General features: G+C 35.0%; 1 protein-coding gene across 1 annotated transcript in view; it reads left to right on the forward strand.

The window, feature by feature from the left end:
• MALRD1 (MAM and LDL receptor class A domain containing 1) overlaps positions 1–25875 on the forward strand; it is a 230822-nt gene that overhangs the window by 103531 nt on the left and 101416 nt on the right. Inside the window, exons 26-27 of the mRNA XM_063413520.1 lie at positions 8660–8905; positions 10535–10692. Coding sequence (XP_063269590.1) covers positions 8660–8905; positions 10535–10692 — 404 coding nt within the window. The remainder of the gene's footprint in view (positions 1–8659; positions 8906–10534; positions 10693–25875) is intronic.

The following is a 25875-nucleotide window of genomic DNA, read 5'->3' on the forward strand; positions in this document are numbered from 1 at the left end:
TGCTCTGTAATGTCACTTTTTAAAACAGAACCAGCTAGAATGGCCACAATGATCAGCTGCAAAAATCTGTGGCCCTAGACTTATCTGCTTAAAAGTAGAAGCAAAGGAAAGTTTAACCAGAAGTAAAGCAGTTATATCCATTGCTCAATTTTTTGAAAGTTTCTGAGGATGAAGATCACGCAGCAAAGAACTGTCTCCTTCTTGTCTCCAGCTAGGGAGTATATTTGCTAAGAAAATAAAAGCTTTTCCTCTTTAAGAGAGAAATTTTTAGTTTTTGAAGTCTACTCCAATATAATTCCTTTTCAATTTTTTTAATTTCTTTTTGTTATTTGCAATGCACATATCAAAGGAGATTCTTCTGAGCCTTATTGAGCCATATCACTATGTAAGACAAGTATACAAAGGAGCTTTTTCTTGTTATTTCTGTGCATAGAGTCATATGGCAAAGAATGTAGTGTAAAGATGAAATAGAACACAACCATTAAATGTCCCCATCTGTGACACAGACTCTCACCCTTGAGAAGAATTTTTCCCTGTATATAAACACCTTGAAATTCTGCACATTAACAAAAATATATTCTAAGGTGGTTGTTTCTTTCAGCCAAACATTCAGTAATGTTTAAAGGCTGGAAGTGTGCACTGGACAGCTAGAAAAAATAATTTTGAGTGTTAGCATTGTAATTTTCTGTAAACTACAGGATGCTGTGGTTTGTTCTCAATATGCTGCTTAGCAACAACAATGCTGAACTGCAAAACCACGGAGAGCCACTTAAATTGCTGGGCCTGAGAAACAATAAACATCATTTTAGACTGGCCCTTATCAAATTTTCATCCTATGAACATCAGTTTTTGGTCATGTGCCACAATGGTACTGTGTGGAGGAAAATGCAAAGACAATTTTGTTCTAAGAATGTTATTTGTGTCTGTTGCTGTGTCTCTGCAGTGGGGTAAGATTTTGAGTCAGGTTCTGCTGTGTGTAAAAGGCTGTAACCGTATCAGGAGACCCTGGACACATTGAATCCTGTGAAAGCTGCAGTTGTTTCTGCATTTGGGTTGTGTGACAAGGTTTTGGTGGCAGGGGAATACAGGGGTGACTTCCGTGACCAGGTGCCAGAGGTCTCCCTTGTGTCCTACAGAACCAATTCCAGCTGCCTTCAGGGTGGGCCCACTGCAGGCCAGGGCTGAGCCCACCGGTGATGGTGGCAGAATCCCTGTGACAACAAATTTAAGAAAGGCAAAAGTTGTTGCACAAAAGCAATTGCAGCCAGAGGGAGGAGTGAGAATATGCAAGAGAAAGAGCTTTGATGGCACCAAGGTCAGGCAAGAAGGAGCAGGAGGAGGTGCTCCAGGTGCTGGAGCAGAGATTCCCCTGCAGCCTGTGGTGAGTACCACAGTGAGTTAGGCTCTCATTGCAGTTAGGCAGCCCATGGAGGTTAATGGGGGAATAGTTATCCATGAGTTATCCATCAAAAATATTTTATACTTACAGTTATTTACAAAAGAGACACCATGGATTTGACAATAATTTCCATTATCTCTAAAATTGGTTTTCCTATCCACTCTCTGTGCCTTCCCTCCTGCAGTGTTGTTACTGACTATAAAAACTGCAGATCCCTCCATCAGAGTTCCTGCTCATGTCTCCTACCATTCACCTGGGAATACAACAGCTGCCAAGGGCTGCCTGATCAGATTAGCAGGCTACAATAAAGAAAAGCTATTCTCAGAGACTAGAGAACTGGTATCTGCTGACTTCAGTTTTGTAGAGAAGACAGTTATTTCCAGAAAATTAAAAGAAAAAAAAATTCCAGAAAATTGAAAGCAGTTCACCGAAGTGTGGAACATGTCTTTGAGAACTTTGAGAATATAGGGATATTAACAGAGAATCAAATCAAGGCCCATTTCACTTGATATCCTCTCTACTGCTGTCAATGAGATGCTGACCATAAATGATACTTCCTCTTAATGTTCCTAATATTTCCTTTTTGGGAGACCTTATGAACCAAATGTGGTTTTGGACATGTAGTAAACCTTAATGTATTTGCCTTCCATGTAAAGCCTAGTTTCCCTAGAAGCACATTCAGAAGTAGAGCTCCCATCTCATTTTTTTGCTGCAAGTTGTACAGGTCTGCTACTTGCTGAGAAAGTGACTCTGTTTTTACCCTCTTTTTACTGAAAATGGTGAACAGCCAAAAACACCTGCTCCATGTTGTTCTCTATGCAATCATCCTTAAGCAGCATTATACACTGAAGGAATTTCAACTTATTTCTTACATGGAAACTATTCCTTATATATTGACTTCTAAAAAAATCCACTCTACTCTTTTGGGATTGTAAAATCAGATCTCTGTAGAACATTTAGGAAGTGAGTGACCAGTGGAATGATACTGCAACAAAATGGTTCTTTTTCTCTTTTCTCTCTTTCCTGATAAATCCTAAAACCTTGATTGTTTTTCCCTTTTTGAACATTGAGCTTTTGTGTTCCTGGAAGAGTTTCAGTACTTTGCTGTGTCACTCTTTAGGAATGGTAGTGCTAGGATTCCAGAACCTGTGAAAGATGGACTGTGTTATTCTGTGTGACTCAATAACATCACATTTCATTGCCAGTCACTCGGGGAGCAATTAATTTGCTAAATTGTGACTGTTTATCTCCGCTGTAGTTGTATAAAATAACACCTGTGAGGGCTGGTTGTTACAGAGATTATAAGGAAGTGAATGTCCTGCAATGGCAGCTGATGTCAGAAAGGTTTTTTTAGTTTATAACTAGCACTGGGTACAGTCCCTTTAAGCAAGTTCATTTTCACAAAAGACTTTTCCTTATATCCATAGTTATTCCTAGCTTATGTCACCCTAAATACCTTCATGTCACTGGCAAAGTTTTTTAACTCATGCACTTCCCTTGTCTTTTAAAAGTAAACATTAAAGAATGCAGTCAAGCTGGTTTTCTGTTCTTTCCTTGAGATTTTTTTGTTTTGGTTGATGGAGGCTTTTTGTTCCATACTAACTTTTAATCATTTTAGTACAAATTTCTATCTCAAAAAATAATTTTAAAATTTATAGAATTTGGTCAGCAACATAATTAAAATAAATATACATAAAGTAATATAATCAAGAAATCAGATTTGTCAAAATTTTTTTCATATGAAATATTGCTCAAAACTCTAGAGTGTACTCTAAAGGCCAAAGGATATTGCTTATATCACTTGTGCAGTTCTAATTAGATCTATAAAAGTTTACAGACACATAAGTAGAAATAACTTTGGCAGGTTTTGTAACTAATATATAATTACAAGAATAATAAAATTTTATGCTTCAGTGCATAATGTGATCTACTGAAAAGAGGAAAAAAAAATCTCTTTATGCAGAACTAATCAAATAACAAAGCATTTATAGCTTCATTTGAATCAGCCAGCGTTGACCATTGACTGAGAGAACAGGATGTGAAATGAATAAAGTAGTATTTCTAAAACATTTTCAAAACAGTTCTGGGAAGAGAAAGAAATAAAAACAAACCTGGAACCAAACAAAAACAGTTAGTCCCAAAATAACAACAAAAGCTTAACAAAAACCAATCAACCAACTACACAAGGACTCCCCACAAAAACCCCCAAACAAAAACAAGCATATAAAGAGGACTCATTTGTTTTGGAAGATTAAATCTGTCTGTGTAGTTGCCTTAATTACAAACAGTAGATGGTGAATTTTCTTTTCTTCATTGGTACCTGAACAGCAACATATTCTCAGATGTATCTAGAATGAAGTTCCATGCAAGAGGCAACCTTCACTTTCACTTATACAATAATACAAGAGATTTATCATTACGGTATTTTAAAACCAAGAAATTTACATGTTTCATTTTTTTTCTCTCCTTTCTGTTACATTATACAATTACTTTAATATTTTTCAGAAAAATGGTAGAAATACTGTAGAGTATGTAGATTGGTTTAGGAGCTTGATATGAAGCTACAACTTTTGAATACAGGTTACTTGAATTCAACTTCTACATATATTGTCCACATGTTATGATGAAAATTATCCTTTTACTGACTGTGAAGGAGAAAAATATACAGCCCAGATTTTGGTTGTGCATTTTCTAATTCTGTTGAGCTTTCTCCACTTAAGTTCTAAACCTGTGTAATTGCAATCATTGTACTTGATCAATTTAACTGGAAGTATTGTCCTTGCACCACATTTTTAATTTCAGTTTCTTCTGATTCTTCTTATTCAGTATGAGGATTTACTACCTAAAGAGAGTAACTAAAATTTTCCTTTTAAGTTGCCCTACTAGCATTTTTATTAAGATAAATAGGTGTAGAATTACTCAAGCAACATGGAAAGTGTGCACTATTTCTATCACTGAAGATATTAGTATGCCAGCACCATAAGACTGGAGGAGTTAAAAAGACCTTGCGCTTCCTTCTCTAATCAAAACCTTTTTATTTCTACTGAGTGAATGCACATTCACATGCATCTAAGCAATTGAAACTGAATCTTTTGCTCTTTATAATATTTATTTTTCAACATTGCCCTGCTTATAGCATATGCAGTGAACTCAGCATGAAGAGGCACTGAGCCCCTCTTGACTTCAGGTCAGAATTTCTGGTAACCTTAAATAAAGTAAAGCACCATGTTAGGACCCACTGAATGTGTCACGGATTGGGTATGTCTTAAGGTGTACTGAGTGACTGATAAAAATCAATACTTTTTTAATGACAAAATACCAGCAAGCCAAACAAAGAAGATTCTTGCTCTCTCATGGACAGAGACAATTATATTGAACAGCAATAGCCTACCTTGCTGTTTTTCGTTCTTTTTGGTTCTGAGGTTGAATATTACTGGATCTAATTACTGGAAAAGAATTCTCTTGTGTTTGTGTGTGGGAGAGGTTAAGATAAGAAATTAATTGAGGAAGTTTTAGTTGTTGGAGGAGTTTTCATTTGCTCTTTGTCTTGGCAGTAACTTAGACAGTTAACAGTTTCTTCTAAAAGTCCCTTTTGCAAATGAACTCAAGCTGTTGTTTTTCTGACTTTCAATTGTTCAGAATGCAAATCAATATGTCAAAGTACTTCCAAGGCTTACAAAACCAATGTTTGCAGCCAATTTGAGAAAATAAAGCCTATTCCCTTAAAAAAAAAAAAAAAAAAGCTGATCTAGTATAATAATTTTTAAATCTTTTTTTTCCCCAACACCCCAACATCCAAAAGTCTTTAAAAATTCTTTTAATTTCTAAAGTTTTGCTTTTGAAATGAGATGCATTTTTCACATTCTGCACTGACAAGTCAGTATTACTATGCATCATCAACAATGATGAAAGCACTTTTCTCTGTGTCCTTGGGTTATACTGGTGAGATACTAGGGAAAGATGTTCTTGTTAACAAATTATTTTTTTAAGGACACATAGATTTCAGTCATACAGGAATGTCAACTGAGAGCAAGAAGGATAATGCAGTAATTTTTACAGGGAAAAACTCAGAGATCTAAATTATCCAGAGAGCCCCTATCCCTGGGATGTCACACTCTTAGTGTGCTGATTAATTACTCTGGCCTCTATACCAGACTATGGTTCTGTAGGAGCTCTAGCTTTGATTTAGGAGAAGGTATGCTTCTAGCTATGTGAATGCTAATAAAATCTTTTGAAAGGATTTTGAAGCAGCTCTAGATTTTCACACCTAATGATGGGTTATTCTGATAATTGTAAATATCTCATTCATTTGATTTGGTTGTGGTTTGGAAAACATTTATGCTGATACTATTAAATATAATAAGTTTAAAAAGGTTAACTACTTATTAAATTTAACAACTTTAAAGTAATTCCAGTTAGAACATAATCTGGCTACTTCTGGAAAGAATAATAAAAAATATTTTTACAAATACAGTAATAGCAAAAGAAGTGGCAAGAAAAACCTCCATTCCTTATTGGATGCAGTGAGGGAAATGAGGAAAAGATGAGGAAAAGGCTGAGTACTTGAGACCTTCTTTCCCTCAGTTTTCAACAATAAGACAGGTTTCCTCAAGAAAAATTATTTTCTCTCTTGCTGTTTGCAGGTACATTTCTATTTTTTTCAAAGTATATTTAAGCAAAACACCCTTATAAAATAAGCAGATTAATCCTTCTACTAAAAACTTTTTTTTTAAATATAAATGTTTTACCTGTTGATTTTTCTTGGGGTATATAAACAAGGGAATTATTAACTAGTGCAGCTGCTTTCCTCTGTTGTATAAATCCTCCTCAATTCAAAGATTATTTATCTGAAGGATACATATAAAGATAAGATGTTTATCTGAAAGGGACTCTAAGAGTCCCTAAGTGTCTTCTGCAGCCCAGTGTGTCTTTGCAGTTACCACACAGGACAAAAACTCTCCCCACTAATAATCTTCAGGAAACACTGGTTGGAGGAAATATTTACTGAATCTTGTTAAGGGGAAGTTCCTCTCAATTAAATATCTCTCTCATACCCACAGGAATCTATGTAACAGACTGTTTGACCAATTACAACTGAGAAAAGGTAGGGAGGAAAGAAAGCAAGCTCTAAAAAATGTTCTTTTTCATGTAGGTTCAGGGTTGTTTTCTGGGGGGAGGGGAGGTTGTTTGTTTGTTTGTTTGGTGAAGTTTTTTCCTACAGTTTTAAAGCCTTAGAAATGTCATTTAAAGAGAAGCAATAGTGTGGAAGTGCATCCAGAAGCAAGTCACGTTACAGACTCAGTTAGGCAGCGTAATATCATTCATTACACATGCTTGGAAAGATTCATTCATGCCAGGATTCAAGACAGATTTTTTTGTTTTTCCTCAGGAAACAAAGACTTCCACTTTTCAACTCTGCTTTTTTTTTAACCTGAAATAGGAAACAATGCTACAAAGGAACCTCAAAATTCAATAGTTATTGCAATTGTTGATCATTGAACTGCAAGGGAAAATATTTCAAGGCATGAACTGCATCCTGGAATTTAAATTCCTGGTTTGCTGACAAAATAAATATTTTGCTAAATTCTTACTGCAATCACTTAAAAGAAAGGCAGGATTATAATAGTTAGCTCCTAAAAATACATGTCACTTACATGAGGCAGCAATTTTATAATCATTCTCTGTCACCCTTTGGGATACAACACAGATGACTGAAATTCTGGAGAAGATTGATAGAAGTTTCCAATGGACACTGACTTATTCATCGATATTATTGCACCACTCTTTTGACCAGGACCATTTTCAGAGATCATGTACTAATAAAAATCTCACTGATGCTTTTATCAGTATCAGATATCAGTATCAGATTTTTATTCTTCCTTTCTTGTTTTCGATCAGGAATTTTTCCTCCTTTCTCTGAGCAATTGTTAAAAGCCAAATCATACACAGTCTTTTGGAGGAAACTTGATACACATTTTTATGTGCTAAGAAATCAGGAATTAAAAATTAATAATTTCCTTGGAAATTCTGCTAGATATTTCTATCATATTCCAACATGTTATTTGTATTTTTATTTTTTTTTTAATATGAATTGCATTAGGAGGATTTTAACTTGAAAAGGAGAGGTTAACATTTGTTTTCTTTAGCTGATATTTATAAATAAAGTGACTTGTTTTCACTGTGCCCAAAACCTACAGCAAAGGTTTCTGGCAATGTTTTTTTCACTTTGGAGTATTTGTGATTTAGAGTCTGGCTGAAACAAATACCATGGGATGGAGTTTGCCAACAAGACAACCGAATACCTCATCTCTTATCCTCTTTTGAGTAATAAATGAGGTTTTCGGACCTCTTAATAAAATCCAGCCTTACATGAATGTCATTTAGCTCCTTTAAATTAATACAGTGGTAATGGAAACAAGTTTTTAGCACCATGTGATTTTCAGTATCAATTAACTCAGATGCTCCTTGTACTTGTGCAGCTTTTAGACATGTACATATTCTAATTTTGTCTGTTGAGTTCATATATTCATTTTTAAATAAAATTATGTTTGTTCATTTATTTCTGGCACAGCAGAATGTACAAAAGTAAATGGGGAAGAAGAGTCGATTTCAGAACGTTGTTTTTCACTTCTTGATTACAGAATGTACTAAAGTTGCTACATTTTATTCAGGATCCGGCAGAAACGGATCTGAAATGAAAGCATGAAACTTGGAAATAGATCCTGTGATCTGAGTCCTACAATCTTTAGGCTGTACAATAGCAGATTTATCCCTCAATAATGGCAGGAAGATTGCACAAAAAGGACACCGTCAACCTACTGAACTCAAAAAAATCCATTAAAAGGCAAACCTCTGTAGTTAAAACAGAAAAGTTTTTTCTTCCAAATTAGGGCTCCTAAAGTAGGCTCAACTTTGCAACTAAAATAAAATGATTTAATCCAACACCACATGAAAGGAGAATGCCAGCAATTAAGTCAGACTAGAAAGCTTTGTTAGTGATGGAATGCCTGGCTGGAGCTTGCCCTCTGAGGCTTTACAAGGGAAACAGTCATTTATTTAGGCAATCACTTGACAAAACACAAAAGAAATAAACTGATAATGGATTGGTACTTCAGGGGAACCAAAGGCTTTTAATAAAGCTGCTCTGGACCACCCTCCTCCTCCTAAATATTAAGCTCTCTGAAATGTAACCTTCCAGTAACCTTGCTGGGGTGCACGGCACTGTGATTCACCAGGACACCCTCATTCTTCTCTTTTCAGGCTCCTGCTCACATGGCCATAGGCAGTGCCAGAATGGCAAGTGTTACAGACCAGAACAAAGCTGCGACTTTGAGGACAACTGTGGGGATAATACAGACGAGAGTGAATGTGGAACTTCCTGCACCTTTGAGAATGGCAGATGTGGCTGGCAGAATTCCCTGGCTGACAATTTTAACTGGGTGCTAGGGGTCAGCTCGCCTCAAAGTCTTAGACCTCCCGTGGACCACACGCTTGGAAATAGAACTGGTACGTTGTTAGTTCACAAATGAGGTACAATTGTCTCCATGAAATGTCTCATACCTTCACGGGCAGCAGGGGAGTTCTGAAATCTCTAATCAGGGTGTCATTTTTAATGAATTAGATGTGTTACAATATAAAAATATTAATTAGCCATGTACAATAACTTTAATTTAGGAAATTTGAATCTTAGTTGTTTCTGAGTCAGGCAGGATAATTTGATCCTTGTCTGGAGAGAGGCATTTGGTCTGGCTGCAGTTTGCAAGGGTGAGTTAGCTCAGCTCCGAGACCCACCGGGTCCCTCTCCTCCAGAGCTGGAGGTCATTTCCAGGAAGCTTACAATTTCCCATAGTGATTATTCATACTTTAATTTTAGACAACATTCAATAAATAAATTTAAATAAACAAAGCTCCTTTGTTAGTGCATCTCCTGGCTTGTTTTGGTTAAAGCACCCAGTCATCTGCTCTTGTTCTTACTACAAGCTCTGTGCCTTCACACTTTGCTTTTGAAAGTCCTGTAGCTCAGACAAAGATGTTACCAAAGCTGAGCTCAGAACTGACCTTAAATTGAAATATTCACAGCAGAGTTAGACAAAGATGTGATAGTAGTTGTTGAATGTTGACACAAACTGCTGAAGGACAGAACCCAATAAACTTCAAAGTGTGTTGGAAAAAAATCATTTGCACTGTCTAGTAATACATATTCTCAAAGAATTATCACAAATACACCACTAAAGTTCTTACATATAGGCTTGACCTCAGGGAAAAAGCAAATTTCTTATCCCATAATACCATGGAGAACATCTATGGTTGTATCTAAGCCAGAGAAGTGTCAAAGTTAGAATGAGCCCATTTGTTTATGCATTATCTAGTGAAGTAATTTTTTTTTCCTAATTCATATACAAACATTAGTAGACATGCAATTATAATTTTTGTGTTATTTATAATGCATTTATGTTTATGTGAAATACACATTTCTTACTTGTACAAAGGAAAAAATATTTTGAAATCTTGGGAGAATTTTTTATGCTTCTGATTAAAAATGAAGGTGGAAGACTAAAGGACTGTATCTTTTAGTGTTGAAAAATATTAACTCTAGACATCTAATTTTGCAGTTTCCTCTGTCTAAGTAATTTATATGTTCATTACTATTCATACAGAGTAAAAATGACCAAAGGTAATATGAACCATTAGGGATACCTAGTGATTTATAAATGCATAAATGTTTATTTCCTCTTTCACAAGTTTTTTAATAGTGTGACTTGCTATTTTGAAGATTACCTTTCAGGAGACTTTCTCCTGAAATTTATCAAGATGTAGCTATTGTTTGATGTATTGTCAGAATTGCAACCACTGCAGTTCAGCAGGGACACATAATCAAAAAGCCAAAAAATATGGAAGAGTTCCCAGTCTTCTACACAAGTGCATCCAAATCTTAAGCTGCTACCACCAGTTTATTCCTGATATAAGAGGTGCACAAGGAACAGGAACTGGTCGTTTTTTCTCCTGAGCTGAGGCTGACTAGTATGAGACCTATGAGGAAAGTGTTCTTCATGTCTCTGCATTTACTTCGCTGAGTTTTAGAATCCAATTTGAAAATGCAAAACATTTTTTCAGTAATACCTCATTTAATTTCAGGACATTTCCTGTATCTTGAGGCCACTACAATAGGCCTAATAAATGAAAAAGCCCATGTGAAGAGTTCCATATGGAAAGAATCAAGTGGGACTTGTGTGATGAGCTTCTGGTACTTCAAGTCGTCAAAAGCCATGGGACATATTCAGGTTCTGATTAAGGTAATAAAAAACCCCTTTTCTTTTGAATATATTATACCTGTAAGGGTGTTTGTGCTCCTGCAGTGCCTCAGCCCTGTGACATTCTGCTGTTCAGCTGACAGACTGGGAGAGCTCCCATGCACCCCCTGGTTCCGTGCTGGTTTTTATTACTCCAGTCTCTTAGAAATGCTTTTAGCATTTCTCTTCCAAGAGAAGCTTCACTGAAAAGAAACAGAAAACCTTTTAATTTTTTTTTTTTATTTTCCCCTCCTCATATATAGTACCTTTTTCTCTGATTTTCTCCACTTGAGGCTATTTTCACATTTTGCTGACATCCCTATTGGTGTTTATCAGTCTACAGCCCTTTTCTGATGGGATCACACAAAAAAAATTACCAACATGTACAAAATGAGAATAAAATGCAAAAATATTACTGCATTAAATAATTTATATTTTTATATAAATGACCATCGAGTACACATTCAATTTTATTTAGAATTTTTTTCTTCACTAAATGTGAGATGACCCAAAATTATTTCAAAAGAATATCTAGTTATTAATTTACAAGTGAAAACTGAGACATTTGTAAAAAATTGGCTATTTATTCCTTTGCTGTTCATTAAAAAGTATGCACTGCTAGTAGAAATATTTTTAAATCATAATATGGTTCAGACTAGAAATTAATTCTTTATTAGATCTTAATAACCAATGCAGTTCAGACACAGTGACCAAATGTATCACTTCTAGACATACTAGAAACCTTTGCAAAAGAAAATGTGAGTGTTTGTGCTTACTTGTATGTGTGCATCTCTTCCAGTTATTCAAGTATAAATCATGGTGCAATTTATTTGCCATATGTCTGTTAACTTCCTTTCCTACAATAACTCTAATAATGTCTTAGTGAACTATGTTAAAGTGTCTGTTTTATTTCCAATGCATATGTTGTCTGACTTAAATGATAGATTATATTTTTCCTTGATAACAAATTACTAAAAATTATTTCTCTAATATTTTGGATAGTATAAAAAATAATTTAAAAGCCTGAAAGATAAAAGAACTTAATAGGTTTTATTGTTTAGAGATACAACCTAGGATATGACTGCCTGAAATATAAAAACGATGCCCTTTGACAGGCAACAGGAGATTTTTTTCATTAATTATTCGAAACACAAATAACAACAGACCACTCAACAAGTAATTGTATAGTAATTGAGATGTTTTATACAGCTCTTTTTCCCAGAAAGGCTCAAATTTGTAAAGGAGGCAAGTAGATTAAAGAAAAATAGAAATTGTTGTTTGCAAAGAACATTCAGTTGTTAATGTATTAAAAAATTAAAACAAAAATAGATCCCATTGCATAAAATAGATTCCACTGCATAAAATGAATGCAAAAAATCTTAACTCAAAAGTCCAATTATGTTATTATTTCATTACTGCACTTTGTAACTTGGAGTAACCAAATATTGTAATTAGGAGCCTTTTAGGATTGTTTAATTTTAGTTATAAGCTGACTTGTAAACTAATTTTGGGAGAAAATAACTACTAGCAGCATCAGGCATGTGAGAGTGGTTTGCAGATAGTGTTTGCGTTTCTGTTGATTGTGTCCAGCGATTATTTTTCCACCCTCAGAATTTTTAAATTTTTTTCCATATTAACCTGAGCAGAGGTTTACTAGGTAGTTATCCCTATCATAATAGCCTGTAGAGATTATTTCTTACTGCTCTAAGATTCAAATATATGACTTTTACGGAATTTTCTATAAGACAATAAATTTTTTTTCTAGGTTTTGGAAATATTCTTTATGTTTTCTCTTTGTTTTATTCTTATTCCCCTGAGACATTGCCCTCTTCTTATTTTCACCTTATTTTATTATCTTATTAAACTTTCCAGACATTATTTTTATGTTATTTTAAGCCTCCAGCTCCAGGGAGTTTAAAGATATTTTTAAAGGCAATGTGAATAGAAGACATTTGAGTCATGACTTATTCAGGGTTTTTTTTCTTTTAATGAAAGCAAGAACTCTACTAGGAGATAGGAAAATTATTCTCATTATTGTACCTGAGATTTTTTGCAGATCAACTCAACTTCACCTGTCATGCTGCTTACAAGGACCCATAAGTCCATATTTTAATTGGAGTTTCTATTTAGCAGTGTCTGTAAGAATAACATCTAATTAAATAAAAATCTAATCACACATAACCATGGGAAGTCATACTGAAGCTTCTCCTGCTGGTTCAAACTGCAGTATCTAGATATTTTCATCTAGATTGAGTATCCCTTGATTTAAAGTAAAGTTAATGCCAGCGAAATCAGATCTCTAGGTAGTGACTAGCTGAAAATAAAAGACAAGGTGATGATCTGGGAATGTAATTACCATCTCAAGTTTAAAAACTTAGCAAACTGTCTCTGGCCGAGGTTGTTCCATCCATTGAAAGTTTAACTGAGAGTGAAGACTGTATATACAATGGATGAGCAATTACAACGACAATGAGGAAATATTTTATAGAGGCACGATGAGGGAAAAAGTTGTCATCTTCCAGAATTATCACAGTGGAACAAAAATGGTAATCAAAAGTAAAAAGCCATTTTTAGAAAAATCATAGTTCATGATATGCATCAGTGTCTTTTCTTAATATATGCATTGCTTGTCCACTTTAAGGAAGTCTAAGAATATTATCTATCATACTGCTAAAGTGGTATCTCAGATTGTGAGATAAAGAACAACTAGGAATAAAACTAAAAGATCATAAAAGGGTACTATAGGCAAGCACAAACTTATTTATGTTAAAGTTTGCAGCTGCAGAAAATCAATATATTTTCCTAATGGGATTTCTCTGAATTTGCTGTTTTGATTTTTTTCTCTTGAAATTGTACTACATATTCTTTAAAGAAAATCATCTGCATATGGAATAATAATAATCCAGTGAAAGTGATGGGCTGTTGAACTAGCTGTAAGCATATATTCTTCAATTTAGGTAAACAAAAGATATTGACAGTGCAGCTATTTATGATGACTGAAATATCCAACTCACCACGCATCTAAATTCAAATTACGAAGTTTTTTATAGTAGTCCAAAAGCAAGCAAAATATTCCCCAAGGAGATCTGGATATAACTAATCAAAACGTTTTCCAGTGAGATTTTGAGGCATTCCAGTCTTGGCTGTGGCAGTTGTGAGAGATTGCCACCCATTGTAGGAGATATTACAAAGATCAAGTGCAGCATGTTCACTGTGCCTGTGTTAGTGTTGATGGTGGGGCACTGCATCAGCAGTCAGTTTATTTTATGAGTCAGAAGAAACTGTGTATTTTTAAACATGCTTACAGGGAGGCGAGCAAGAATTATTAGGTGAAAGGGAAAACACATTTCATTATTCTCCTGATCTAAAATAAGCTTTTTGCTGCCGCTTAAGCTGTCCCTGCCAAGAAGCAAGTCCTAGGTATTACAGAAGGAAATCAGCAAAAAAGGATAATTTTTTGAAAATAATTTTTATGGTATCAATGTTAATTGCTTTTTCATGTAGACATTTTAATCCAAAAAGGTAATTTAGGATCTAGCACAGTTAAGGGAAGTTTTCTTCAAAGATTTGAAACAGAGATTTGGGCTGTGGACATGAAAATCTGCAGCAGAGATTCTGCAGATTCCAGCTGGTTTATTCTGGACATTTGTATTTGTATTTGTAGGATCAAGTGGCTTAAAGTGACATTTTCACAAATCAATATAATTGACCCTACTTCTATGGGAAGTCACTCAAGAGTAAGGCTTAAGGAAACTGCTTATTCTACCTCACAGCATAAAATAGAATGTGTATTTCTACAATGATTCTTCTCACTGACTGCATGAAAAACAATCAACCACTCACATTAACGTAGAAGTTAGAGATTGCACTGGATTCAGGTGGCCTCAAAGCAGATTATCTGACCTCCATGTAACTAGAGGAAAAAAATCAAGTTTTCAAAGATTTCCTTGAATGTTTTACTTAAGACTTTGCTGAACTTCAAATCATGATCCAAAAAAAAAAAAAAAAAAAAAAAAAGTAGATTTTCTGTAGATTTAATAAACGTAGACATAAGGTTTATTTTGTGGACAAAATTAAGTTATTAGCAAAAATCTTTAAAACTAATAGCAAAGAGTAAAGTTTCCTAGTATTTAGTTCCACATAGCAGCATAGTGGTAATGGCCTTTATTTAATGAGTATTTACAACTCTCAGAAGCACACAGTTTTAAACTGTTTACTCCCATTACTGAGCTATGAACTGTTATTAAAACTTGTATTTGAGTTAAAAAAAAGTCATCTGACTCATGAGTGAGAGTAAAAGAATAATAATCCCAAGAGCTCTGAAGGATGTCAGTGGAGATACTGTTAAACACAGTATTACTCTTCAAGAGTAACTTTTATGGTATTTTTGCTTCTTAGGGCAACAACAATTTTTATTTTTATTTTCTGAATCTCAAACAGCACATTTCATCTTTTTAGACATTGTTTCAAACAGTGTTGTTTTAGGTCTGATTTTGACACAATGACATAAGCATATTTCCAAGCAAATTGAGAATGAGAGACTGATTAAATAGAAAAAAAATCAGTTTTCATTGAAAGCATAATTTTTAAAAAAGAGTTTACATAGAAGGTACAAACACATATGCACAACTGTAGGTAAATGCAGATACAATTCAGTGTGTTTTACTTTCCAAGATGAGTACATTAGGAAGTTATTTCAATCTTCTTATTGTCAGTTACTGGAAGAATATAATTCATTTTATTCCTATACTTCAACCAGATGTCAACATGCATTCCATAGAGTAGGTGAGAGATAATATTATATTTGACCATCCTTTGAAGGAAAACAGGATTTTAAAGAGTTAAAGGATCACCCTTGTATTTTGGCATCTTTCTTGTGAAGACAAGGTTTATCAGAGGATTTGTAACCTACAATCATTGTTTTTCTAGATGGACATGTAAGGAAAATTGTTCAAATGTGAATTATTAGGATTTTTTTTTTCAATTCTTTGAGAACTTGGCTTTTTCCTCACCTGGGAGGTGAGGGTGATGAAGGGTACAGGATAAGTGTGACTAGGGCATGTCTGTCATGCAGGGCAGTGCCTGGTTATACAACCAGGCAGTCTGACAGATTTAGACAGTGATGCACAGAGTCATTGAAGCAACTCAGCAATATCCTGCACATTCCACCTGGAATCACAAGCCATGTGTCTCAGAGCTAGTACCACTCTCCTAATTCCTACCCCAAACAGCAAAGTGTGGCATAGATGACAAATGCAGTTTCTGTCTCCTCCAGACTGCACAGCCCCCTGTGTTTCACTGAACCCATTCCCTCAGTCAGAGACCTCTGGGAGTGAGTGACTTTATTGATTTGTCATCTTATAACCTCACACAGTGCTGCTATCACCTTGCTGCCTTTTAGCATATGAGACTTTGAGGTGACTCTGGGATCTTTGCTGGTCAGACATATTTTGCTCTTTTCTAACACTTTTCAGGGCACACATTCAACAGTGAAAGTTGTGATTTAAATGGGTCTCAGGGCTGAGTTCTTTGAAGGATCACAGAGCTGCTGTTTAATGATTTTTACTGCAGCAACAGACATCAAAATCAGATGTTTTAATAACAACTGCCATAGGACTTTTGTCTGAACAATAGCCTCTGAGGTATAGCCTTGGGCTTTGAGCATTCTCCTACACCTCTTCTTCTAAAGAATTCAGGAATTTAATTAACCTTTTTTTGAGATAATAAATAATGCAAGATGTAACCTTGTGCCTGCTGATACCTTTAATAAAGCATAAAGCATTGATCAGATTTAAAATCCTAAGACAATACCTAGTTTTCCTGATCAACAACTCCACTTAGAAAAAACTTCTCAAATGCCTAAGAAATGTTCTAAGAAAAAGACTGAACATTTCTAAGAGTTCCATTTGACCTCAGAAAAGGTAGAACATATTTCTTTTTTCCTTTTTTCTTTCTCATTCTCTTGTACACTCCAAATCCCTTTGGTCTTCCACCAAGAAAAGTGTCTTACTTTTTTTTCAAATAAATATTGAACTGAGCAGATGTTATACTGTGAAACTTCAGCAAGATCAGATGTAACACTAGTGTTCATGGTGCAGAACATTAATCTGTTACAGGTTTTGTATTCCTTTAATGCAACCTTTCTTTTTAATTCAAATATCAGTTTTAGTGTCATGAAAATCAAGATAGTCCTTGATCTTTTTCAGGTTTGCAGTATCAAGTTGTAGTGTGCTTAAAATTACTTGATTAATCAATAAGGGTTCTTAACATAAGAGTCTAATTTTTATGCTTGCAGATTTTTTTTCAGTTTCTGGCCTTCAGCTTTGAATCTTCATTAACTTCAGGAAGAAAAACCAAACCAAACCAACAAAAGAAAAAAGAAAACACCCAACCCAAAATCCCAAACCTGAAACAAACAAACAAAAAACCAAAAACCCTCAAAACCACCCCAAACCAGCTGTGTTTCTGTATTTGCCATAATTTATGTCACAAAGATGGGAGGATCTGATTCTGGTAATTTCCTGTGAGAGTCACACTAGGAATCTTTTGGTACACATATTTATGACTGTAATAATCTCTAAGTGTATTTGTTTGTAGGTTGGCCTCATAGTATTAAGTAGAATTGTCTCATCATTGCACGCACAAACATCCGAGAGCATTGGAGAGAGCAGGCATTATTTGCAGCAGAGAATTACAGTGTCAGTGCAGTGGGAGTTTGAGAGACACCAGTTTCTTCACAACATCTTACTATGCAAACAAAACCTTCCATAACTCAGTAACTTCATGGTGCTTGCTGGTGAAAGGGTCACTGCAGCTCAGAGATTAATTTCCTGCCCACTCATGGAAACCCCATGGCCCATTCATAGCAGTTTTTCATCTTTGTAGACTCAGATTCCTCCCATAGGTCTTTCTCTTCTGTCACACACCTCAGGATTCCAGCTTCCCTCAGCACTTCCCAATGCTCCTCATTCTTTTGTAACTTGTTTCTGCAAGGTTTGCCAGGCCATACCTGCAAAATTATAAAAGATCAGGGAGCTCAAATAAGGAATTTTAAACTACTGTCAAAACTGAAGAAACCATGTTAACCTGGTTTTCTGTTTAAATTAACGAAGACATGAGAGATGACACAGTAATACCACTAAAATCAGGAGTTACAGATCATTTGCATTAAGTCTGGAATATGTGGATGTAACTGTGGTATATTTGATTTTGCCTTTAGCAGAAGCACTAAAAGATGATGAACACTAAAAATTGCATTTCTTAGCTCCCATATACCAGGTTAGAAGAGAGACTTAATCTATCTGTGATCCTAATTTTTCTTTAGCTCCAGGTGATTACATGATATGGAAGGTTTGTGGGTTTGTTTGTTTGTTTCTTTTTAATAAATGAATCTTTACTATAACTATGGATCTTATGGAACTAAAATGTAAAGAGAATTGTTTAACATTTAGCTGTAATGTTGGGCTGTAATGTGAACCAGGAATAGCTGGATGTAATCAAAATATGAGCATTTTCTTAGCACAATTGGGGTCTTGTTTTCTAAAGAGAGTGAGTATACCACCAAAACCCACAAACTACTAAACAAACAAAAATCCCAAAACCTTTGAGACTGTATCTATCAAAACAGGATGTGGATGTTTTTCAGATTTTCACTCTAAATGAAAAATACAAGCCCAACTTTTTTGCTTAATTTTCAAATTCATACAAGAGAAAAAAAATTCTTATAATGGAAAGCATACTTGTTTGTTGGATAGCAGTCACTGAATAAAAATACAGTGATGTACTTTAAATTTGTTTTAATTCTAACACAGAATAGGAAAACAATGTGTGGTGAACAAGAAGTGTAAGTAACCTTATTTTTATTTCCTTTCAAAATTATCTCTTTTCTCTAAACCGTTAGATGTCACCAGACCTTTCTTATTATAATGATAGGATAAGGTTTTATACCACAACTGCAGTTTTATTATTAATAATTTAAATTATTTTTTGGTATCCAGTTTTATGGATGTCAATTTCTCTTTCACTAAAATGAGTGAAGAGCAGAGGTCGTGGAAAGGTCATATGAAACCACAGTGGAAAATTAGGCTAATGCAATTGTATAACTTTTATTTTATGTACTGAACCTCTCAGTTTATTGGAAACTGTGTTTTGTTGTTTGAAATCACAATGGACCAGGCACTCAATCTATATTTGACTGAATCAATAAATCAAGGCACAGATGTGAAGCATCTTGCAGCTTTTAAATACTTTGCTTGCACTTGTTTTCTGTACATTTATACCATCTCATTTAGGCGTCTGAATAAAGTGCTTCTTCTTTGAAGTGACAGAATGACAAAGCCACTCTGCCATTCATGCCTATAAAATCTTCAGCCTATATTTAGATGTTATTTGGTCTTCCCTTCAGCACCTCACTGTTGCCTTCCACACTTTCCACTGAATAGCACAATAGAATATTACTGTTTTCCGCTTTAATTTAGTTTGATCTGGATGGAAGAAAAACTTCTTTAAATAAGAATTTCCAATGTGATCCAGAAGAGCTACTATTTAAATTTTGATACATGAGGCATCTAATTCATTTCATTGATCAGCGAACACTAGAAAACTCTTGTTATTTATGACATGGAAATATCATTAGATGTGAAGGATTCTGCAGTGCACAACATTAATCTGTGCATTTTGACAGTGTGACTCAGTTCAGAATTGTTCTCAATGGGAGTTCAGAAGGAGTATGTTATCAAAAAGCTTATTAACAGTCAAAAATTATTTAAGTTGATTTCCATCTCTTTAACACTTTATGCACCAGCTCTATTCTTCAAGAGCCGCTAAAAGAATGAGAGTTCTACTTTTTTTCTTTTCCTCATCTAGCTGTTTTAGGAGTAAGTGGGCTGAGGAAAGGAATTAAGCACTAATGAAAATCTTCCCCTGACTCACTAGCTGCACATTAATTAATCTTGGACTTTTTCATACTTAAAAGTACAATCTGTTAAAGTCAGCATCTCTGGAATTTAATCTCTAAAAAAATTGCAGCCCCCTCCTTCTAAGTTGTACCAAGATTTGTTGTGCAGAGAAATGAAGTGTTTATTCAGGTTAGAGCTGAAATCTTTCGACAATAATGGTGTAGAAAGATTCTTTTAAAGAGACCACCTGTCTAGAAAAAAAAACAATGTTAAAGAGTTTGACAAGAGAATTTTCTCCGTATGTTGTTGAAAATTGGAATAATTTTATAAATATTATCTACATAAAATGTGGTCATATGAGAAAAAAAAGATGACCATGGGGCAGGACCAAAGTAGAAACATGATGGTAAACTATATAAATTACCTTAAAGCATACCATTTAGTTTTCTGAGTATGCCAATCTAACTGCTACAGATTTACGCAGAGCATGCCATTGCTGTGGAAATTTCTTAAGCATCATCTTTTAATATTTCTTTTCTAGCTGACGTGATGAGATTGAATTTTTGCTGTAGAAGTAGTAGGGAAGATACTTTCTTCCACAAATGCCTTGGAGTTTTCTTATTTTTGGTTATTTTCTCACTTAGTGGCTATATTTTTCTTTGATTTGCCTTTTTTAATGTTGCAACATTACCTCAGTTCACACTAAAAGGTTTATACTCTTCTGATAATTAGCTCTGTGCCTATTTGCTGCAGGGAATAAATCCATTTAGAAAACGCAGACAAAACTTCTGCACTGTCTGCAAGATCTAAGGAAAAAGTGAAGAATTGAAACCAGAGAATTGAGGTTATCACAGCTACTGAAACTATAAACCAGAAGTGGGTAATGTAGTAGTTACTGCACTGGGGAAAAAAAATGAAAGGATCTCCTAGGGATTTTAATTGAAAACAACAACAACAACCAGAGAAAAAAGTGCCACTGAATTTCCTGTTCTACCTTAGTTTTATTTCTATTTGTCTGACAGGTTGATAGGTATTTCAAATTCTCTTTTATATATTTAAATGTGGTTGACATGTGTTCCCATGTTTGTTTTTAGATCAGTCATTTTGCCTTTCTCTGGAAAATTACGTCTGTTACCACAGGAAAGGCATCTTAGAAGGAGATCTGTGTACTTTCTCCAGCAGGGAGATATTTTTCCTAAGAAATATGTTAAGGTCACAGCACTTGCAGTTAAAATGCAATTTGTCCCAGTCTGGGTGGGATTCCTGTTACTTAAAGTCACAGGTGCCCCCAGAGCAGCCACTGCTGCAGTCACTTTGGCCTCTCTTTGTCCATGGTGGGATTTTACTCCCCATGTCAAACGGAATCTTAAGTGTGACTTGTGTCATTGTAGAGCAAGCATCTGTAAGAGGAAAGGTGGTTGTTACTTTCCCTACAGCTTCCTGTAGTCTTGTAACTATATACAGTAGCTTTCAGAAGGAGTATTGGGCACCATCAGGAATGTCACTAGATAAATATTTGAATTTGGAATATTTCAGTAAATGTTGTCACATAGTTATGCAAATTTTTAGTATCTATGCTGGCAATGCAAACAGCAAGGTCTTGTGACTCTATCTGCAAATTTTTGTCTTGTACATCCCTACCACACTCTGTATATTTACATATTTATAACTTCATATGTCCTTCAACATACTAGGCAGTGGCCATTGGATAGAGAAGTGCTTTATTATAGGAATATCTGCCAATTATAAGAATGCTCAGTTTGTAGAGAATATATTCCATAACTGCAGATTAAAAAATTAAATCAAATATTTGGTTCCATGTCATTCTCTAAGAAATAAATAGTCATATCTGTTAGATACTATAGAGACAGGACTTCAACATTTCCCTTAAGATGTCTTATTTGTCCAGGATCAGTTCAGTGAAGCTTAAAATACTTAATTGAGCTTTGACTATATAAAGAGCTTACTATCTTTTCAGCCTCAGTGTTTTGAGTCCCCTGAGGTTGTCCAGTTCATCTAATATCCCAGAGGATTTGTTCTATATTTCTGCAAGCCCAAAAGCTACAATTGAATTGAAAAGAATATTCCAAAAGAATACAAATAGGCTGTATGATAGATGTCACAAAGAAATACAGTTATGTCCCAGAGAACATCCCACTGCATCAAAGTAGGAATGACACCTGACTGACATTAATCACTCTCTCATACATCTGAAAAAGCATATGATGAACTTTGATGATTAATAGGGAATATTCATGTCAATCCTTGTCCTGCAGATTTGTCACTTTGAAGAAGAGACAGATTAAATATTTATTAAAACCGTAAAAGTTTTAATGGCAGTGTACAAGAATTAAGAATTACTATTGCCAGCCATAATAATTATTACTAATCTTTTAATTATCTTGTCCTGTGTGAAAGAACTTACTTTTCCTAAATATACATCAGAGATATGTACTTATTTTTCCTTTATTCTTCAAACTATTTTATTTTTCTCTCACCAGAATTGCTGTAAAGATATGTTTTCCTTCCACTCAGTATTATACAGAGAATCAAAATGTTAATAGAGGTGAATTGCCAAATTGAAATATTGTCTAAAACAAAATCTCTGGAATATTCTAGATGCTTTGCTCAGCTGGATTGGGTTTGTCTTGGGGCTTTTATTTTACAAGGCAGTGATAATTCTTTAATTCTTCATGCACAAAACTTCACATTTTGAAGAGCTGAGTGGACTTCCACACAGGCTGATTCCATAATTCCCACTTTGTGAAACTGATCTTGTAAAGACTGTGACACTGTGAATAGGATGCTGCTGACCTTAGCAAGTATTGGTCAGAGTGCCAGAGGAGAAAAGCTGTCCTGCCAGCACAGCTTCTACCTGCACACTGCATCACTGAAATGCTGTTTGGATCCATAACACATGAAAGGAAAGGTCCTTCACCATCCTTTTTCTCCAAAAGGCATCCTGGACAAGCCCTCCCTGGCAGTGTCTGGTGTGAGTTTTACCCATGTCCCAGTTTCCCTGAGGTGTTTGTAGGCACAGACTTTCCCAGCCACTCCGGGGGCTGGCCCTTGCCATGTCCTTCCTGGTGGGTGCCCTGAGGCATCACCTCATGGATGTCACCACTGGTTCTACAGTTATTGTGGGTATGCACCTCCTAGCTGGAAAGAAAGTTTGTATTCCTTCCCTCAGTCCATACCCAAACTGACAAAGGAAAAAAAATAATAGGGGAAAAAAAAGATAAAAAAAGGAAAGGGAAAAGATGCATAAAAAGCATTGAAATTTAATAACTGATTTTGCCTCCCATCTTTCAGTATGGTATTCAAAGTACTCCCTATAGGAGGAAAAACATGAGAGATTTTAGATTGCCTCATGTCTGAAAACAACTTTTTATGATCTTGATTCATAAACTTTTCTATTACATCTATTGCTCTGTATGCTCTGCATGCTCTGCATTTGTTTAGGTAGTGCATAGAGGTAAGAGGGTTACTTTTATTTTTTAGTCCATGGGATCTATCATTGCACAGCCTTTAGCACACTGTCCTTGTTTGGCTCTATGGAGGGTTGGAACAGTTGTCCAGAATCTTGGAATTTTTGTAACAGTAGTTATTTCTCTTTCAAACTTTGCTTCTCCAAAAAATTGCAGTTGCCTCAAGTCTGAGATGGGAATATTCCAAAGAGAGCTGTAAAATGTGGTTAAAACAAAGGTGTAACAAGGTTTGAGAAAAAAACAGAACTAAGTTGCTTGAAATGCTAATGGTCTTATAAAGTGGTTTTGATGATTATTGTTACTTAGCCTTAGCAACAGAACTGAAGTAAAAAAAATTAATCCAAGCAATCAAAATCGTATCCTCTAAGCTACCTAAAGCCCCAAATCAAACAAAGGTGGATTATGACAGGAAATGAAGAAAAAATATATGCGTTTGAGGAGACAGAAGCCCTGGGAGGGCTAGGAAATGAGGAGAGGATGAAGTAGTACAAAGTATCTAAGGAATCCCCTTTTTTTTCAGTGAGTTGTTTTATTTCTCTCTTCCAAGTGGTAAGGATAACATATGAAATGAAGATATATATTTTTAGGAGCCTAAGCACATAAAGGTGTATTTGATGAAAATACTATCATGGGAATGTAAAGTGATACAAATATCAGAAAAGTTTTCTTGTTTATAAATGAAAGCTGGCTATAATGACAGCTATTAGATTTAATAGTGGTGACATGATAAATCAAAGTTATAAGAAAGTGAAATACTAAGAATAATATAAAGAAAAAATATACATTATTCTTGCCTTCCCATTATAGATTTCCAAAATAAGCGGGTTTAAAGTATAACTTTATCTTTTTTTAACGAGCAATTTAATTGTCATTCCTTGCAGTGTGTACCTGCTTGAAACAAACTGCTGTCTCCAGGTGAATTACCAATTACTTTTTACCAAAGCATCTTTTAAACTGACTTTTCTCAACTCAGCATTTAGAGCAATTAAAAATGAAGAGTCTTGTTATTTCAGAATTTTACTCCTAGAAATATTGCAAGTGTTGGCACCCATGGCAGGGTGAGGTGTTGATGCCTTTTTATGCTCTGGAGCAATTCACACAGATTCCAGAATTCCAAACCTAACCAGTCAGTTGTTAAAAAAGGAATTTTATCTGTGATACACTTTTATTTATCTAGTTTTTTTCATCAGAATACGTGCAGGGTGTTTTTGCTGAAATGCATCATCCTTTATTACAGCAATGTTAATTTAGGAAATGAAAATTGGGGAAAAGATATTTCAGAGAATGAAAACCATCTCAAAACTTTACACAAAGGAGGAAATTAAAGGGGTGGCTGGATGGGTTTTGTCATTAACTCTTATTATGAAAACCTACTGAGACTAATACACACAGACTGTAAAAAAAGGCTATAAAGCTGAAATATCACTCTTTCATTGTGCTGTTTTCCTTCTTTCTATAATGCATTGTGAAAATTCAATCTTTTGTGTAATTTTTGAAGTTGTCCTTAAAAGTGGAGCCAAATTTTCATGCATGTTGATGTACATAGGTACATATATTGCCTGGATAAAATAATTTCTGCAACATGTGATTTGATCAGCTTAATGTTTCCTTTTAAAGTGTTTTTTATAGAAGATGGAGACACACTAGATAGCATGCCTGGTTCCTGCCATAATATAACACTGAAAAATTTGAGATTTTTAATGCACAGTTTTCATTGCTGAGAGTCATGAATTTCCATTGAAATCACTGGATCTTGAGTAAGCTCATCAGTAAAAGTAAAAATCATCCTGTTGCATACTTTTTCCAAATTTATTCCTGCCTTTTGGAAGAGTTACTCTGTAGATTTTTGCAGTTCTCCTTTCTGCTTTTTTTGATGTTATTTCTTCATTTCTGCTACCTCAATTTGCTGAAAAATTCAGAATCCCATAGCGTGCATCCTGCCACATCCCTCAGTTTAGTGATGGAAGATAAATTTTGAGTTTAAAACCTTTTCCTACAGTGAAATTGTTTCTATTTGTCTCAGAGCTATTCTAGAAAGACTTAATAATTTTGGAATTATATGCTTAATGCAGAACTTCAACGTTCAGATAATTAGCAGCAATTTTCTAAATGTAACGGCAATACTAACCACAAGAATTATTTAATAGGAACAACAAAATTTCAAACCATTAGCTGAGGGCAGAGTAATAAATAACGACTTCTGTGCCCAGATTTTCCTACATTATGAACAACAAACATGTACAAATGATTTGTTTGGTTTGTTTGCATGCACTTACCACCCTTACCCGTGAAATGCCGAGTGTGTGCCTTTCCCCAGAGCAAGGTAGCTGAGCTATTTTAGCAAGCTGCTTGTACTGAACTGGAGTCAGACTGGTGATGGGCAGGTGTGCCAGAGGACACACGTGCTCGCCCATAGCTCACATCTCCACGGCCGTACTGCCTGCTCTCATTTTTCTGCATGTCACTGTGAAGGAAAGATAGAAGAGGGAAAAGAAGAAACAAAGAAAATAGCAAAGAGGATCACAAAGAAAATGTTGGCTTAAATTTTAAGTCTTGGATGAACAAATCTGGACTTCAGCTCATTTCTTGACTCATTTAAATACGTTTGATAATTTGATACTCCTGACCATTTAACTCATGTAGAGCTTCTGTTTGCTTGAATGAAATATAAGATCAATCTCTGTATGGTTAACTTACTGTTTTCAAGTAAAACAATGTTTTAGGAATTTTTCAGACAAAATCAGTGAGAAATGAAAAAATAGAATCTCTCATAGTTTGAGTATCAGATAAAGGAGACACAA

The sequence above is a fragment of the Prinia subflava genome, chromosome 1 (assembly GCF_021018805.1).
Source record: "Prinia subflava isolate CZ2003 ecotype Zambia chromosome 1, Cam_Psub_1.2, whole genome shotgun sequence".
NCBI lineage: Eukaryota > Metazoa > Chordata > Aves > Passeriformes > Cisticolidae > Prinia > Prinia subflava.